The sequence below is a fragment of the Monopterus albus genome, unplaced genomic scaffold (assembly GCF_001952655.1).
Source record: "Monopterus albus unplaced genomic scaffold, M_albus_1.0 scaffold207.1, whole genome shotgun sequence".
In the NCBI taxonomy this organism is placed as follows: domain Eukaryota; kingdom Metazoa; phylum Chordata; class Actinopteri; order Synbranchiformes; family Synbranchidae; genus Monopterus; species Monopterus albus.
The window spans coordinates 366,949-384,566 of NW_018128087.1; the positions used below are offsets into that span (position 1 = coordinate 366,949).

Genomic DNA, 17,618 nt, shown 5'->3' on the forward strand with positions numbered 1-17,618 from the left:
GCTGTCAGGGCTCCGAGCAAATTCCGTGCAATGCATGGTTTTTGTTTTTATTTAGGCCAGGCCCCTGATAGATTTATTCTCTAATTTAATAACCTAATAGATAACTGATAAGGTTTATTGGAGATCAAAATGGGAAATATAATGGACAGCGACAGGTGAAATGAGCTTTGGGGTGAAATAGTGCATGAGCAGTGGATTGAAGCAATATGCGTCGCTTATGAAACTTTCGTGTTTATGTATGTGTGTGCAGACAGAGGTGTGTTTTCACTTTGTCCTTTAGAGGTCTACACACTACAACAGCCACACTTCTGAAAATACACAAACATGTAAATGTCTCGTTTTCTCTTGTCCTCAAACTTTTGGCTTGTGGCCACTTCAAAAAACTTGTCCATTTGGAAATGTTTGTCATGTGTCAGGTGTCTCTGTTAGTAATTCTACCAAAGACACATTTCTCTCAGGGTATTATTTGAGTAACTGTGTTAAGTCCCAAAGGTAAACAAACATTAAAAAAAAAAAAAAAAAAAACAGATCAGAACTTCCTTTTTTCTTCTTTCGACTTCCATTATCTCACAACCTAATTTGTCTTGTGGGCCTGTGGAGGGTCCCAACCCCTCAGATGGGAGCCACTGAACTAAACTCCCAAGCCATAAATAAAGTAGTTCAGCCTAGGTCCACTTCAACCAGCTGAACACAAAATTATACTTATGTTCTGATGCAATCAGGGGATAGTACTTTTACTTTTGATACATTACGTTGCCTACATTTAGTTGATAATACTGTATTTTTATTTAAGTTGGGTATTGAATGCAGGACTTGTAACGGAGTAGCTTATAAACGGAATATATTTAGGTCTGCATACAGGGCAATGTAAATATAGCCTATTTCAGCTATATTCAGGCACCAGGGGGCGCTAGAAATCAAGCCTTGTGCCTGTGAGGTATTTTTTAGTCAGATAGATATTGGATAGATACTTTATGTATTAGAAATGTTTAGTGGAGATAGGATGTCTAGTTAGACTGTTAAATGCTTAGGCATGCTTATGAGTTTCTACAGGGTACATCTGGTCAAGGATAACTAGAGAGAAGAGTTGATGTCTGTCAGCAGACAGGGTGTTTAATATTATTATTATGACGTGTATAACTGTAGCCTTAGCCATAATATGTTCTTATGTTTAAGTCACGACATGTTACTAGAGGTCGTGAGAATGTTTTTAGCTACACACCACTTAACCAACAGACACACACATTCACACATTGATTTGCTTCATGTTTTGACTATTGCTATGACCAGCTGCAAAGCTGGCAACAGAGATGTCTCGGTTGACGTTTCTGTGTAGTATGGGGCTAGCCCAACTGAGGGGATATAATGTATAGGCCTGGTGGGTTCAGGGTCTTTCATCTTACATCTGCCTGCGAGCAGGTTGGAGGTGCAAGATACCTGAGCGTGTAATGTTAATTTTACCTGTGATCCTTTGAATAAATCAGCACTGTTTTGAAGTTACTTGGACTGTCTCGTCTCTCAGAGTTAGCATGGTAAAAAGTACCGGGTACAACACGTCTGATTCATGGCTCAGACTCAGCTGTAAATAATCTCGTTATCTGGCCTATAGCGCCCTCTAATGTTCACTTATCCTCAGGCATTTCTGCTGCTGGTTTACCTGTGTTAATTACAAACAAATGGACCAGAAAAGCTTGTCTCATACTGGTGCCACTGACAGACTTCTTAAGACATATACGCAGTCTGTCTACTGACAGTTTTATTATTTGAAACTATAGCTACTAACATTTTTATGCTATTAAATGTTGGCACACATAGATTTTGTCTGCTGGGAAGTAACATGTTTACAGCCTTGGCATGCGTAACAGTCTTTTTTTTTTTTTTTTTGACAAATAAACCTCTGACAGAAAAGAGGATGTTAAAGATAAAGACCAGTAAGGTAGGGCCACTCTCGTTTATCTCATACGGAGAGAAAAATTATATTACTTCACTATATATGCATACATACTGAACAAAATACACATTGGTGTCAGCGGTATACTGCGTACTCTACTTAAGTACAAATGTGAGGGTACTTGTACTTCAGTTAGTGAATATTTTTATTTTATTTTATACACTACACCCACTACACACTATTCTTTTCTCCACTAGCCTATTTGCCGGCTTTACTTCACATTTTACATAAAAACATATATTAACAAATAAAATTATTTTAACAGATTAAAGTACTCAACACAGTATCTCCTCCACCTCACCAGCTGCAACATTAAATGATGTATTCACCTTAATGCATCAATGATTATGATCCAGTCATATAATACAAGTTATATACAAATTTCAAAGGATGATTCTGCATAGTAAGTACTTTTGCTCTAGTTATATTTTGCTGATAATAGGTCACTTGCATGACTTGTACTAATAACAGAGAATTTTTACAATATTATTACCTAAGTAAAGGGGGTAGTTCTACCACAATGGCCTCCTAAATAATACAACTGGACAGGTTACCAGTACAGTAGCTGCTACATAGAACAGTCTTTGCCACAAATTGGACGAAACAAATAAATATCCAGTGGGCTATATAATAAGAAGAGATATCTGAATAGCAATGATGAGAACTAGTGATTTGATTAGACAAAGGTAGAGGACCACGCCTTTTGTGTAGCCTATAGTATAAGTGAATGCTATTGTGTATTGGGTCGGAGAGAGAGAGAGAGAGAGAGAGAGAGAGAGATAATATAGTCACACAAACAGGCAAGACAGTCGCACCTTTCCACCAGCACCGGGCGGTGAGGCGCTCCACTCCCTCCTTCCCGATGCGCCACGCAGGCCTGTTTCCCCACCAGCCGAGGTCTTCACCTGTCTTTTGTCACAAGTAAACACCGTCTTTCAGCTTCTAAATCCCCGTGAGCGTTACACTGACCCTGCTCCGTTCGACTCCGACACCAGCAGGACTTTCCCGGGCACAATTCGTCGCGAGGCGCCGGCGGAGGTAAACTAACCTACCCCAGGTTTATTTCCTTTAAATTATTCTTTTCCAGGCACGTGCGGTTTCTGAATTCATACATGTGAGATTCAGTTCAGCTGATTATCGTAAGGTTACGGACATGTTTCTTCTTTTACCTTCATTACCTCGTGGATGTGCTCAGTTAACAGCTCGCAACAATGAAATGACCTTATTATGGTTGAAAAATGGGATTAAAATCAACAGCTGGACTGTTTTTAGCCGGGTACCAAAAGTGAGCGCCACAATGAACATATATGAACATTGGACAGGACAAAAGACTGCCACAGGAGAGTTGAATTAAGGTGCATGACTATGCTTCTTTGTGTCTCTTACACACCATTGTGGACACTTTACAAACTGCGCTGTAGCATCTTATGCTCCCCCTGGCTTGACCCCCTTCACAAATCTATTAATTCACACTAAATTATAATGATACCGCATCTTTTAAGGCTGTTCTACTGCCCTTTCAGAAGATTAAGAGGCATGTTTGTGTTCAGTGCGCTTCATTTTGATTGTGTGTATTGACAATTTTCTGCTTTGCCCCCCAGAAGCTTGAAAGGTGACTGGTAAGAACAGTGTTGGAATGCAACAGGGTTATCATCTGACCTAAAGGAGAAGGCAAAGGAACCAGAAAGTTAGCTCGCACGTTTTCTGATCTTCGCTGCACTACAATGCCTTTTAGGTGACAATGTCTACACTGAAACACGTTATTCTACAGGATAAGGACCAGGACGTTGACAAGAAGCTGGACTGGAATTACATTGAATGGGCTGAAAATGAAGTTGTTACCACAGGTGTGGCGAATGCACAGACGCAAACGGACTGGGGGCCCTTTGAGCACAAGGAGAGTCAGACAAGCAACCCAGTCATAATGCACCTAAATCGCACACAGACACACTCCAAACCCAGACATTCGTCCCTGGTGGATGCTGACAGCTTGGTAGCACCTTTGTTCCAGTTTGACCGGCAGGCCCCCGGGCGCATCTCAACGTCTCCCACCTTGAGGAGGATGAGGAGCACCCGACGCCCTCTGACGTCCCAAGATTCTGTGAGAATGGGGAGCACACAAGAGGAGCCTTCATCTGCTATCACGCCATCCCCCGTAAGCCCCCCATCCCCAGCACACAGAGTCAAGTCTCCTCTTGCAGCATCCTCCCACTCCGATGGAGAGATCTATCACGGTGGTCAGCCCATTTCATCCTCCAGCCAACAGAGAACTAGATCGCTTAGATCAAAGACTTTTGACCAAGACAGCACTTCCACAAGACAAGAATGTCACACTGCTCATCCTACTCTTAGTAAAGACTTTGGATTTCCTGATGTTGAAGTACAGGTGAGCTTTTACTTGTAGGTTAAAGTGTGATTTTAACTGAAACTTGTTTGTTTCCCTAATCATCACACAACCCTCTGTCCACCATCACTACGAGTCATGTGCTGTAGTCCAGTGTGGATTTTTACCCAGAGCAAATAAAATGGTTACACATTCCTTCCATGTGGAAACCCTCTCTCCCTCATTCTGCTTTGCCCCCTGCAGTGCTCATTCACAATGAAAGCTTTTGACAGCAAATGAATCAGCAGTTACATGCACTGACAGCTCTGACCGAACCCACTGCCTGCAGAGCCCTGGGAAGTACTCTCCTTGGGCCCCTATTCACCGCAGTCAGCAGTCACACAATAATGGCGGGGTCAGTGAGTGATGGAAAAAGATAATGGGGAGATCTATTCATCAGCTCATGGTATTCAAGCGAGCACATTCTCAATAGAGCTCCAACGTTCTTCTCAGATATCAGAGGCTTTTCAATCTAAGCGACCACTTAAAACACTGATTTAATTTTGAATCCCTTTGAAAGCGATACAGTGGTGTTGTTGCTGGCAGGAGCTCCCTGCACCCTCTCTTAATGCTGAGTGTGCAGGAAGATAGTGCTAATAAATAGTTATAATTACTGCTCTGGAAAAAGTGTCAGTGAATCTTTGTGTGTAAAATAATCTGATATGCTAAATGTTAAAGGAGGCACAAAAGAAGTTAATCTATGATTACAATTGAAAGTTTTCCATTGACTGATGCAGCATTTTCCTCTGTTTGCAGGAGAGCGAGCATTGTTGTAATAGGTAGGTCTACTGCTTTGCTTGTTGTCTGTGATAAGCTGTGCTACCTGCCCTCGCTTTTTTTAAAAATCACCTTCTGATTCTAATTTGCATGACGAAACTTTGCTGCACCTGTTCCCAAAGTATCCGTCAGTACATTTCATTAACACCACAGTTTGAGCTATAATGTGTCACTCCATTGTTAATGCTGTGCCATGCTTTCTATGCTTGCTGGGCACTCGAGCAAAAGAGTATGATTGGTCCTTTTGGTTTGAGGAGCCCCATTGTGCAGTCATTGTCAGTTATGTCTTTTGTTAATGGAGTATGAGCTTGGTGGGCAAAGTTTTGGGAGTCCCATGGCTCCATATGGGCTGGACAAACCCTCATTATGGCTGTTCTTTCTTGCTGCCACCCACGCCCCTCCTAATGGGCTGCCAGGCTCTTCCCCTCACTGGATAATTAGGCAGCTATTGTCCCTGTAATTACTTCCTGGCATTGTGCCTCTTTCAGTGACTGGGCCTTGCAAGCCATTGGTTGGGACAGTTTTGTTGTGGAACATGATTTTTTTCTCAGATTGTGTGAGAACAAAGCAGCCATTTTTTATTTATTTATTTATTTATTTATTACACAAGTGCTCTCATGGGCAGAGAGGCTGATACAGAGAAAGCTTTCTGAGTGGTCACAAAGCAACAGGATGTCATTGTGAGGATGCTGATGGAACGGACTGCAAGGAGGCATTGACCTGGTTTAGCTGAGTAACTGGTATCTTGCTTTGTGTCCTGTACATGCGTTCAGGTGCTGCTGCTGACCATTACCTGTTTTACCCTTGATTCAGCACTGTCTGCCTATACATAGATCTGAATGGGGATGTATCAGTTTACCAGGAAGAGCACTGCCCCTTCCTGTAGCACAAAGAACAGTTGGTGCTTTCACAGTGTCCTGGAATAAACTGTACCTGGTTACTCCTGTTAAGTTGTAGACTAACTTACCCTGTGTGTTTGGTGCAGTCATGTGGCCTATATGTGCAGTTGAGTTTGATGTACTTCTGCTCCAGTTTACTGAATGCTCATCATAAACAGGGAGATTAGCCCTCAGTTAGTCTACCAATAGTGTGAAATGGTTGTGTTGATTCAGCTTTTGTGTAACTGTTTCTCCTTTAACAGATCCCTTTCTGTCTGTGTCTGAGCTGTAAACTGTTCTATTCAAAGACAAGATCCTGAGAAATGTAAAAGTGTAACCGCAGCTTGTTTAACATCAGTCAGCGTCATGCTGAAAGAGAACCTTACCTTTGATAAAACTGGCCTGTCTGGTTGCCATGCACCTTATTTCTGTTGACTGCACCCACATTAAATGACTACAGGCCTCTTATTAGCATTGGCACAGTTTGGATTGTTGGAGTCAAGTTTTACTATGGTTAGAATCTTTATTCTTGTAATCAGTGAAGGTGTGTGGTAGATATTTAGATTGTATACTTAATATCACACTGATTTCTACTTAATATCACAGTTCTCAAGTAAAACACTGGACAACATTGGCTGTTTCACCTTTGCCTGAGGGTAAAAGGCAGGCCTGTGTTTATGTAGCCAGAGCCATGCCTTGGTTACTGACTATGAAAAGCAGAGCAAGAGGATTAGAACTGGCACACATTGACAGCTCGCCTCCTTCCACACAAACGGGGTGATCCATTAATCAGCGGCCAGACAAATAACACCTTTTATCATTTCTGATTCTCCTGTTAGTCGACAGTTTGCTGCACAATGGAGATGGTATTTCAACCACATAATATGACAAAAGGAATTCTGTCAACCAAAAAACAAAGCTGAAGATGTTCATCTGTCTGCTTTTGTTGCCTCAGGCTTCAAGAAAGAAGACGCAGTTCTGTGGTGGTCAGCTTGCCCGGACTGGATGTTTCACCAGGAGACCTGTTTGTGTCCAATGGCGCAGCTGACATATTAAACGGTTCCAATTTCTCTGGTAAAATTCTACATTATACTATGTAATTTAATGGGATTTATCACTATTAACCAAGCATCTGATTTAACCCTGTCGGTCCCAGCAGAACAAAACCCGGTATAAACACACCTCAGAGAATTCAGTCAGAGTTCATTATCCTTGATGAGTCATTTAATAAATTGCATGTTGAATGAATTTTACATGTGTAAATCTTGAATGTAAAGAATGTAAATGCAGTTATTCACATTCAAGTTGTCTTCATTTTATAACAAGCTATTCTTAAAAAGATAATGTAACATGGGCATATTTGCTGCTGATATAAGATAATCCTTTATTTGTCCTGCAACAGGGAAATTTACATTAATTATGTAATTAAAATATTAAATGTATATTAGAGACTGAGTGTCACATAAATGGAATAAAAAGGAATGCACAATATCGGTGTGTCTGTGGTGCAAAATCACAATAATACAAAAGATAAAAGGCACCACAGACACTATTTGTGTGCCATTATTGTAAATATGAAATTACATACAAGATTAACAGACTTATTTATATTCTCAGATCAACCACAGCTTTTATCCTATGTTCTGTCTGATTCTAATCCCATTTGTTGAGCACCACACCTTCTCCCATGTACCTTTTGTTAATCTTCTGCATTTTATGTTTGATAACTACAGATTCAAAGAAGTCAAAGTGGCCTTTTTCCAGGCGTAATACGGTAGGTGTGTTGTTTGGCTCTTAGTAGTTGCTGTGTGGCTGCCAGTGTTATGCTTGTGGTTTGTTTGGATGAACTTTGTTTTAGCAGTGAGCAGTTGGTTTGGACATTATTCTCTGACCCACTTCTCAAAGCAGACCGTTGTGCTTCCTCTTATCCCCATTTGGCCCATACAGTTTTTATAATTGGTAAACATTTGAAATGCAGAACTTGAGCCAAACTTGTTAGCTTAGTTTTTAAGAATGCCAGAATGTTGTTTGGACAGACATTAACTAAAACAAAAGTCATTAACGCAAACAAGTCCCAGTACACACCCATAACTAATCCTTTTTTAAAATCAGCCTGTTGCCACTGTGTGTTTATACCCTTGTCTTTCAGGCCAAAGGGAAGCCGCAGATGGGCACAGTGTCAGATATTGAAAAATATCTCTCTACAGCACAGATTCAAGACTGGAGAAACTCTGACCTTCAGAAATATAAGGTGAGAAATGAGCACGCTTAAGCATCCATGCTGTTTGTTATGTAAATCATCATGTTGGTTCGCTCTGTGCATGACTTGTAATACAAGCAAAGTCTGAGTTTGAACAAGGAGATACAGATTTCCAATACAAATAGATCTCAATGTTTAACTAGTGATTGAGGATGGCAGTTAGAGGTAAACTCCAGCAAGTCTTAAGTAAATCAAGTTGGGCAAGAACCAGAATATCTAGGCCGTAACCAGTCGGATCCAACCTACAATACCATTTCTGAGGTGTTGGTGATTTGTCTTTCTGTCCGTCTGTGCTCAGGACTACTCTCTGGCAGAGTTCCTGCAGGACCAGTCCTCCCAGGTGAGCACTGCCTCTGACCCTGAAGGCTTCAAGAGACAAGAGGCCATCTGGGAACTCTTCACTAGCGAGTGTGTTTACTTCCTGGATCAGCTTATGGTCCTCAAAGAGGTGACTCAAAATGCACATGTACATCAAAATACAAGCGCGCACACACACACACACAAGATGACAAACAAATAGACCAAACCCAAGTGAAACCCAACACCTGCTGCCTTGTGTTTTTTTTTTGTTTTTTTTTTTTTTTAACCGACCTGCTGCATTCCTGTAAAAGTCTGACTTTCTATTCTTTACAGTAGTGGATGAGAAATGTAATGCCTGCACAGCAGATAGCCTGAGCCCATTTGCTCTCTGAGGCATCTTCTGTTGCTTTCAGGTGTTTTTGGCTACACTCACAGACCTGCAAATGAGGAACTGCCTCACTGATGTTGACCCCTGGAGGATGTTTGCAAACCTGAGCGAGCTTTGCCTGGTGAGACCTGATGCAAATAAGTGGCATGAACTCTCTTCATTTTATATGTAAATAATTGCAAACAACAGCAGCCTTCATGGTATTATGTAATAGCATTATTACATACTGTAATGCTGCTGTATTAAGAGCTCAAGTAAACTAATAGTAACATTGTCTATTAAGGTAGGGCACTATATACTAAAAAGCATGACATGATCTTCACCTGTATTTTTATGATAACAATATAAATGACAATATGAAAATAGCATTATTTAGCAGCATCGCTTTGCCCACAACACACATTAGCATTCAGGCCTGATAGCTGTGTAAAAAAAACAGTGATCCAAAGTTTTATTCATAAATTTCTCCTTGTCAACAGTTTTTTATTGGCATCATTTCTTTAGAAGAGCAGGTGTCCCCACCTCCGTCAGTTTGTTGTCTAACATCCACCATGTCCTCCACGCAGCTTCTGGTTTTCCTAGTATTCTGCCCAGTGTTTTTTCCCTGAGGTGGCGGAACAAATTCAGTGCGTTTGTACTGGCTTTTGACATAATTTGCAAATCACAAATGTCTGATTCACATCTGTAACCGCACCAATTCCAAGCAACAGAGAAAGCTCCTTTTTTCAGGATTAGTTCCTTGTCCAACACTTCACCTTGCACTTTGCTCTGTTTATAGGCACGTATGAGATGTCAGCAAACACATCATCATGCATATCTTCTCGTCAGTGTTGCAAGATGACAATTTTTTATCATGGGGAGGAATTATACCACTATATTGTGGACAGTATGGCAATATCAGTGAGTAACAACAGATAGCACAAGATACCTTGTGCCTTAAAGTCAGAATAATCAGAAAAATAAAAGAAATTTCATCATAAAAATATTTCAGGCTAACAACTTTGAGAGCAGCTTTAAACAATGCAAGAGCTGCCACAATCAAAATGCCATAAAAAAGGTGTGACTGCATCGATCGTTCACATAGTGCTAATGTTAAGTTTTCTGTAAAATAAGAAAAGCGATTGTGACTGACTTTTTTCACTATCAGAATATTGAGAAATTCTGCAGGAGAACTATCTGGCTTCGTGTAACAGCTACTGTATAGCATGACTAGTTGCTCTAGCAGAGAAGCTGTCTCATGGCTTTGCATGTGACACTGAGTGTTCTCTGCTGCAGGTGAGCTTTAGTTTCCTGAACAACCTCCTCCGCGTCATCAAGAACACGCTGGAGAGCAGCGCGGGTGGCGGGCCCGCCCTGCTGCAGCTGCTGAGCAAGGTAAATGTGACTCAGCTGTGGACACAGGTTAACACGCCGACTCTGACTGTAGTCCACACTCCATAATTCACTTACAGTAGCTGTAAAATTCCAGTGATAAAATGTCAGAGGAACCATTTCACCCTTACTTTTCAAAATATATGCTGGAGATTGTTGATCACCTTAAACTGAACTGAGATGTGTCATTATGTATATTTTCCGAACACTAATGTATGATCAGATATTGACAAAAACAGCTGGTCATTTTTTTAACTAAATATTACCAATAATCAAAAATGGTATTAATTAGAATCAATACATACCTTAGTTATCCACACTAAGAATGATTGTTTTTTTGGGGTTTTTTTGTACACAGACTAGGTTGCATTAAATAAGTTGCTGGTTAAATGGTACATTCATGGTGCAACACTGCTTTTATGCATTTTAAAAATTTGTTTGTGAAGACTGAAATACATAGAAGTATAGTCTGTCTCTTGTCACCCTACAGGAGCCTTTTCAGAATAAAATATGAAAAATGTTCTCACTTTTGCTTTAAAGAGCTCATACGTCCTCTGAAACTCAACAATCTAGATTGTTTTGTTTTTTTGATAATACATCCCAGCTCCAAAATCCCTCCAGAAAATAATAATAAACTTCTTCATTCTACTGTTTTTGTGCATCACACAAAGCAGCAGAGAGGAAATAATTCATCCCACAGGTGTGTTGTTGTGCTTGTGTTCAGATTGGCATCTTTTTGCCTTTTTATGATGTGCTTATCTGCTTTTTACTGGCTGATGTGAGCCAGCATTTGTTTAGCACGCCTATCTTTTGGCAGGCTTTCCAGGAGAGCATATGTCACTGCATGCAGAAGTACTGTCTCAACTACTCTACGGCTCTGCTTTATCTGGACAGCCTGAAGCACAGAGAAGACTTTGGATCTTATTCAAAGGTATATGAGTAAACTCTGATTGGTGTGTGCAAGTCAGAGCGGTGGCAACCTTGACAAACACAGCAGGCGATGTGGGGCCAAGTATCAGAGAGGGCACACAACAGCAGTGCTGTCTAAATGGATGTCATTTCTCTTCACATACTGCCCATCCCCTCTCCTTCAGCAAACACCATAAGGAGCTCTTTCACCCCTCTGACCTCCCTTGTTTTCCCACCCTCCCCTCACCTATTCCTCCCATTTTTCTCCCCAGTGGTGCGAGAGGAATGAACAGTGCCGGAGGCTGCAACTCCGTGATCTGTTGGTGGTGCCGCTGCAGAGGTTAACTCGCTACCCGCTGTTGTTGCGGAATATTGCGAAGAGGTGTCAGTTGGAGGATGAGACCAGGGGCCTCCAGGCAATAGTAGAGCAAGTGGACACATGTATATGTGAGCAGCACATACATCTTCACCTGAGCTCTGTCCCTTTATTTGTCAAATGTATCACCATAAAATGTGCTCCTTATGAAACTGCCTTTTACACCCTGGCTGTTCCAGCTCTGCCTCATCAGCAGACTCACTTCTTGAGTAAGCGTGTATTATTGCAGGGATAGTCTCATGACTTTAAGCACTTCACACAGATCTTGTGACAAACTGTGCTTCAAGTGTCAGATATCTCAGTACTGGTCGTTTCTTCTTCACAACATGCCTCAGCCTGCAGCCCTGTTGCGGTGGTTTACGCTGTAACTAAACTGTGGGAAATGTGCTGCAGCGACATGCACTTCAATGTCATTTTTGTTGAGTTGAACAAATAACCTTGTGTAACCGAAAAACCATGGGCTTGGAAAGTTTTAATTACCCACTTCCATGTAGCCACTATAAAGGTGTGGCAGCACAAGTGACGCAGAATATTGCAGTCACAGCTAAGATTTGTTGGCCATTGTCCTCTGGGTGTGGGGATATTTACTGTAAAACCTGAGTGAGTGGTAATCTCTCACAGTACTGTCACAACTGTGTGTGACAGGCAACTATCACTGTACAGGCTAAAACACCACTGTCTTGTATGTTTTTGTTCCTGTTGACTGAAGTGATTCCATCATTTTTCCAGGTGATTTAGAAGGAAAGGTCAAATGGCTGGATAACTACCAGATGGTGAAACAGTTGCGAGATGCCCTGGTGTGGCTTCCTGTATGGGAGAGAGACAAGCGTGCCTTCATTCCTGAGGTCCTTCTTGTTATACATGTTTGTGTATATATTAACATTTGTGTCTAGGAAAGTGATGGTGAGATGAAGCCTCATTCAGGTATTGAAGCTTCCCAGCCAGTAATTTGACCAAATGGTTCAGCCCATTATTACTACTGACATCTAGTGGACACATTTAGGGTAGCAGACCCTGACACATCACAAGTTCCATTATGCACAACACAATTATTATCAACATGGAGTGGCTAATAATGTTGCAGTCGCTGTCTGACAAGTATCACTACCATGGGTGCTCGGTGTACTGACAGGACTAGAGGGAATCCTCAAAGCAAAGGAAACTATTTCTGTGCAGCATGTCATTACAGTAGCTCTTTGGTGTCAGAAAATCAAATCTTTCATTGTCAGTTTACATGCCAAAAGGTGAACATGTTCTCACCTGGGGGACTGCTTTTCTCTCAGAATCTGAAACACCTCTTGAAGACCGTCACTCTGGAAAATCTCATTTCTCATAGAAGTCTGCTACATGACGGGAAGCTGGTTCTCACAGGTGTGGACAGATGGCCTAAATCCATCACGTTTTACTGTACATCCTTAGTGCCTTGATTTGAGCGGAATCTTACACCATCTTCCTGTGGTTTATTACCAGAGAACACAAAGCTGATAGATGTGTATCTGTTCCTAAAAAAATCCTGCTGATCACAAAGATAAAGAGAAACAAGAAGGTACGTCACTCTGTTGTCCTCGTCTCGCACTCATTTGCACCAGTGACAGATTATCAGTATACTGAAAGTAACTACATAAGCTTTGACTTAAATTGTTCACCTTGTGTTCCTGTGTAGAGGTTCAGTAGCTCAGAGCAGAATCCTCTGAGGCTGCCGCAGAACCAGGAGCTGGATCAGCTGCTGAAGGACGGGTGCACCTTCACAGTCCTTGACCAGCCCGTGTCTCTGGATCGACTCCAGCTCAAGAACATCGCCTCAAGTAATTCTTAAGAGTACTAGTGTCTCAGACATTGTTTGTTTGGATTTTAAGGACTAGATATAATCTATAGTGAGAACACATTAAACTGGCATATTTGATGCTGTAATTGTAAACCGTAGTTTTTAATTAGCCAACAATGTGTGTTAACAGCTGATGTTTTGTGCTTGACTTGTAGCATCAGGGCTGCCTCATTCTTTCATAATCATGCACCAGAACCGCTACCAGCAGTGTATCGGTGCGTTCATCCTGCAAGCTGCGTCAGAGTCTGCCAAGGTACTTCAATTTACAGTAACTATGAATTTGAGTCGTTTCAAAAGTCATGCAGTCCAGTAAGAGCTGGTGGATGACCGATTTACAATTTGCTCAAAAAAATGTTATGTACATACCACACAGATGTGCAGCGTTACATGTGTGATATACAGTCGTGAAAAAATTAGGACACCCTTTGAAAGCATGTGTATTTTGTAACATTTCTTAATATATGGTTATTTAATCTCAATTTTAACAAGACAGATTAAAGTAATACAACTAAACAAAACTGAAGAAAAGTCTTTTCAAGATCTTCTGTAAATGTAATTCTACAAAAATGCCTATTCTGAGGAAAAAGATAGCACACCCTCACATGTATGCCCTCTTAAAATGGCTCAAATCACACCAGGTGCACATGATTAGTAGATCGTTACTCAGCATTTTGAATGAGGCTTGCCCCATCTAAACCTCAAACATTTAGTTTGGTGTGCTCCTGACTGTTGAAGTGAGAGTGAGCACCATGGTGAGAGCGAAAGAGCTGTCAGAGGCCTTCAGAAAAAACATTGTAGCAGCCTATGAGTCTGGTAAAGGATTTAAAAAGATCTCAAAAGATTTTGAAATCAGCCATTCCACTGTCCGGAAGATAGTCTACAAGTGGAGGGCTTTCAAAACAACTGCCAACATGCCCAGGTCTGGTCGCCCCAGCAAGTTCACCCCAAGAGCAGACCGCAAGATGCTAAAAGAGGTCTCCAAAAACCCTAAAATGTCATCTCGAGACCTACAGCAGGCTCTGGCTACTGTTGATGTAGAAGTGCTTGCCTTTACAATCAGAAAGAGACTGCACAGGTTTATCTTGCATGGAAGGTGTGCAAGGAGGAAACCTTTGCTCTCTAAGAGAAACATCAAGGCCAGACTGACATTTACCAGAGAGAATGTTGACAAAGACCAGGACTTCTGGAATAATGTTCTTTGGACAGATTAGTCCAAAGAACATTATTATTATATGTGGAAGAATTATTCCACATTGAATTATTTGGACACCAGAGCAGAGGACATGTTTGGCGTAAACCAAACACAGAATTCCAGGAAAAGAACCTCATACCAACTGTGTGATGGAGGTGGAAGTGTCATGGTTTGGGGCTGCTTTGCTGCAGCAGGACCTGGTCAGCTCACCATCACAGAATCCACCATGAATTCTACTGTGTATCAGAAGGTGCTTGAAGAACATGTGAGACTATCGGTTAGAAAATTAAAGCTGAAGCGGAACTGGACCATGCAACATGACAATGACCCAAAACATACTAGTAAATTAACCAAAGACTGGCTGAAAAAGAAGAAATAGAGAGTCCTGGAATGGCAGAGTCAAAGTCCAGATATGAATCCCATTGCGATGCTGTGGGGTGACTTGAAAAGGGCTGTACATGCAAGAAACCCCTCAAACATCTCACAGCTGAAACAATTCTGCATTGAGGAGTGGGGTAAAATTCCCTCAGACCGATGTCAGAGACTGGTAGATGGCTACAAGAACCGTCTCACTGCAGTTATTTCAGCCAAAGGAGGTAACACTTTCTTCAGTTTTACTGGTTTAGTTGTATTACTTTAATCTCTCTGTAGTTAAAATTGAGATTAAATAATCATATATTAAAACATGTTACAAAATACACATGCTTTCAAAGGGTGTCCCAATTTTTTCACATGACTGTATCCAAACATTTCTGATGTGTGAACAGTATCAATACACACTGCCACAGTACACGGAGAACCACAACCATACTTTAGGGTTTTTGTATCCTTAATAATCTTTGTATTTCTCAAGGCTGTTTTGTATGCAGGTCACTCAGACATGAAATTAGATGTACTATAGAAATACAGATTTATAAACATATCTGCACAAATGTCTTTTATAAATGTTTAATTTTATCCCAGCTTGGTCATGCTAGGTTAAATAATGGTTTATTAATATTATGTTTTCTGTTTTAAGTTATTTTTCTGTAAATGGATAAAAAGTGTTTAAGTCACCAGATAGGGGAGCAGTTTTTGAAGCTTTAGCATGTACGTTATCATCATACTCTACAAATGAGAAGCTACAGTATACAAATAAAATATTCGACATCATCTGGACAGTCCATCCAAACAGCTGTCCCCCGATGACACTTCTGCTCGGTCATGTGTGTTTTCCAGAGAGAGTGGATGGCAAAGATAGAGGCTGCTGTGACAGCACTGCTGAAGCTGGACTCTCAACAGCGGCGTGCCAAGAGCTCCTCGCTGTGGCTGGAGTCATCACAGATATGACCCATCAGACAGCACTAGAAGCCATCTGAAATGCCTTTACTCTCAATGTGCACTTCACTGCCCCTTTCCAGTGAATGACTGTGCTGGCACTAGGATAATTTTCGTAAACTCAATGTTTGCCTTTGAAGGCAGCTGCTGCAGTAGTGTACAATGAACATGTGATTGTCTAGTAAAAGTTATACTTTAGAATATACTTTGAATTTCAAATACAAGGTCTCTTTGTGAAAAAGGTTATGAATTTAGTTGTGTGTGTGTGTGTGTATATATCAAAATATAAAAAGCAATTCATTTTTAAATTTGTGAAACATTTTAACTGTAAACAAAAGTGTTAACACAAGAAAATAGAAACATTGTTTATTTGTCATGATGATGAATTAGAAAATCAACAGGTGCATGTGAAGATGAATGACATTTTTCACATCCCTTCAGGTGAACTGAAGTCTCCCCCCACTCTGGTATGTAACAGTGCGTGTCACTGCTAACAGGGAGCAGTGGCGTTCAAGACGTTGGCCTAAGGCACACGTTCACAACCACCAAACATGACTAAACATGGAGAGAATGTGTGAGCCACAGGCCAGTAAAATCATCATGCATGATAACTCACAGCAAAAAGAAGCAAGCCACAATTCAGTGTGTGAAGGTCTGTGGTGTCATGTTGTAAAAATAGCCAAGGGATGAATCCACACAGTTCCACCATTATGTTTCTAGTTCAACAAATCTAAGATAGTTTCCTTTTTCTCTTCAATAAACAAACATTTACAAAGATAATTATGACAGCCTTAGTAGTAATAAGCAGTTAAGTACATCAGGGCTAGAAATGAAGCCTGTATAAAGTTGGTGATCTTATATTTGTTGTCTGGATTACAATAAGGTGCGAATCATCTCTTGCAAGTGATTATGCAATTTGTGATATTTAATGTGTACAAATAGTGCTTTTCCTGTGCCAAGCTGAGGTAGACAACCAAACCAATGCAACACAAAAGGAGACAGGTGTTTTTTGAGAGCTTGCAACTGAGATGGACATTCATTTGCAATAATAATACAAGCATAAAGAGTTACTTTGGTAAGCCTAAAACTGAAACAGGCTGCCTGTTGCACAGTGGAGCAGCAGCCTGCATTTTCACTTGGCTTACAGGGTTACCGCCCGCAGACGAGTGCACAAAAGATCTTACCAATACCTGTCAACATTAAACAAAGCAGGAATTAACTTTTTCAGTGTTAACTGCTGCCCCTCAACGCAGCACTGAGATCCCCAAACACTTTCATGTGCCAGACAGCTACTGAGGATCTGAGCAGCCAACATTCATACAGTGCATGTCAGCTAACCAACACACAGGACTAAACACTAAAACACACAGCCACAGTTATTGCTTCAAAGCAGAGCGCACACACACACACACACACACACACACACACCTCCAGCAGTAGTCAGTACTGTTGAGTGGAAACAAGCAGCAGGGGTAAAATAAAACATGCAGGCTCCGTCAATGACTGCATCACCAGCCTGCAAAAAGCACCATGATTTGTAGAAATTAACACGCAGAAACGTGTCACAGCGAAAACTGACCGCACATCATTCGCACTGTGTTCAAGATAAAAATGTCAAACCCTGTGATTAAAAACACAAAAGCTTTCAGAGAGATGCTTACAAACAATACTGAAATATGAAAAACACTGTG

At 41.1% G+C, this 17,618-nt stretch overlaps 1 protein-coding gene across 1 annotated transcript; it reads left to right on the forward strand.

Annotated features, from left to right (window-relative positions):
* The first annotated feature begins 2,705 nt into the window (after positions 1 to 2,705).
* plekhg7 (pleckstrin homology domain containing, family G (with RhoGef domain) member 7) lies at positions 2,706 to 16,202 on the forward strand. Its single transcript, XM_020618580.1, is given in 18 exon segments — positions 2,706 to 2,989; positions 3,553 to 4,337; positions 5,091 to 5,113; positions 6,945 to 7,063; positions 7,723 to 7,763; positions 8,139 to 8,240; positions 8,548 to 8,697; positions 8,963 to 9,058; positions 10,213 to 10,311; positions 11,126 to 11,239; positions 11,490 to 11,664; positions 12,323 to 12,438; positions 12,877 to 12,964; positions 13,064 to 13,096; positions 13,099 to 13,139; positions 13,257 to 13,398; positions 13,574 to 13,671; positions 15,829 to 16,202. Coding segments are annotated over 17 exon segments (2,193 nt in total). The 5' UTR covers positions 2,706 to 2,989; positions 3,553 to 3,692; the 3' UTR covers positions 15,940 to 16,202.
* Positions 16,203 to 17,618: the final 1,416 nt, after the last annotated feature.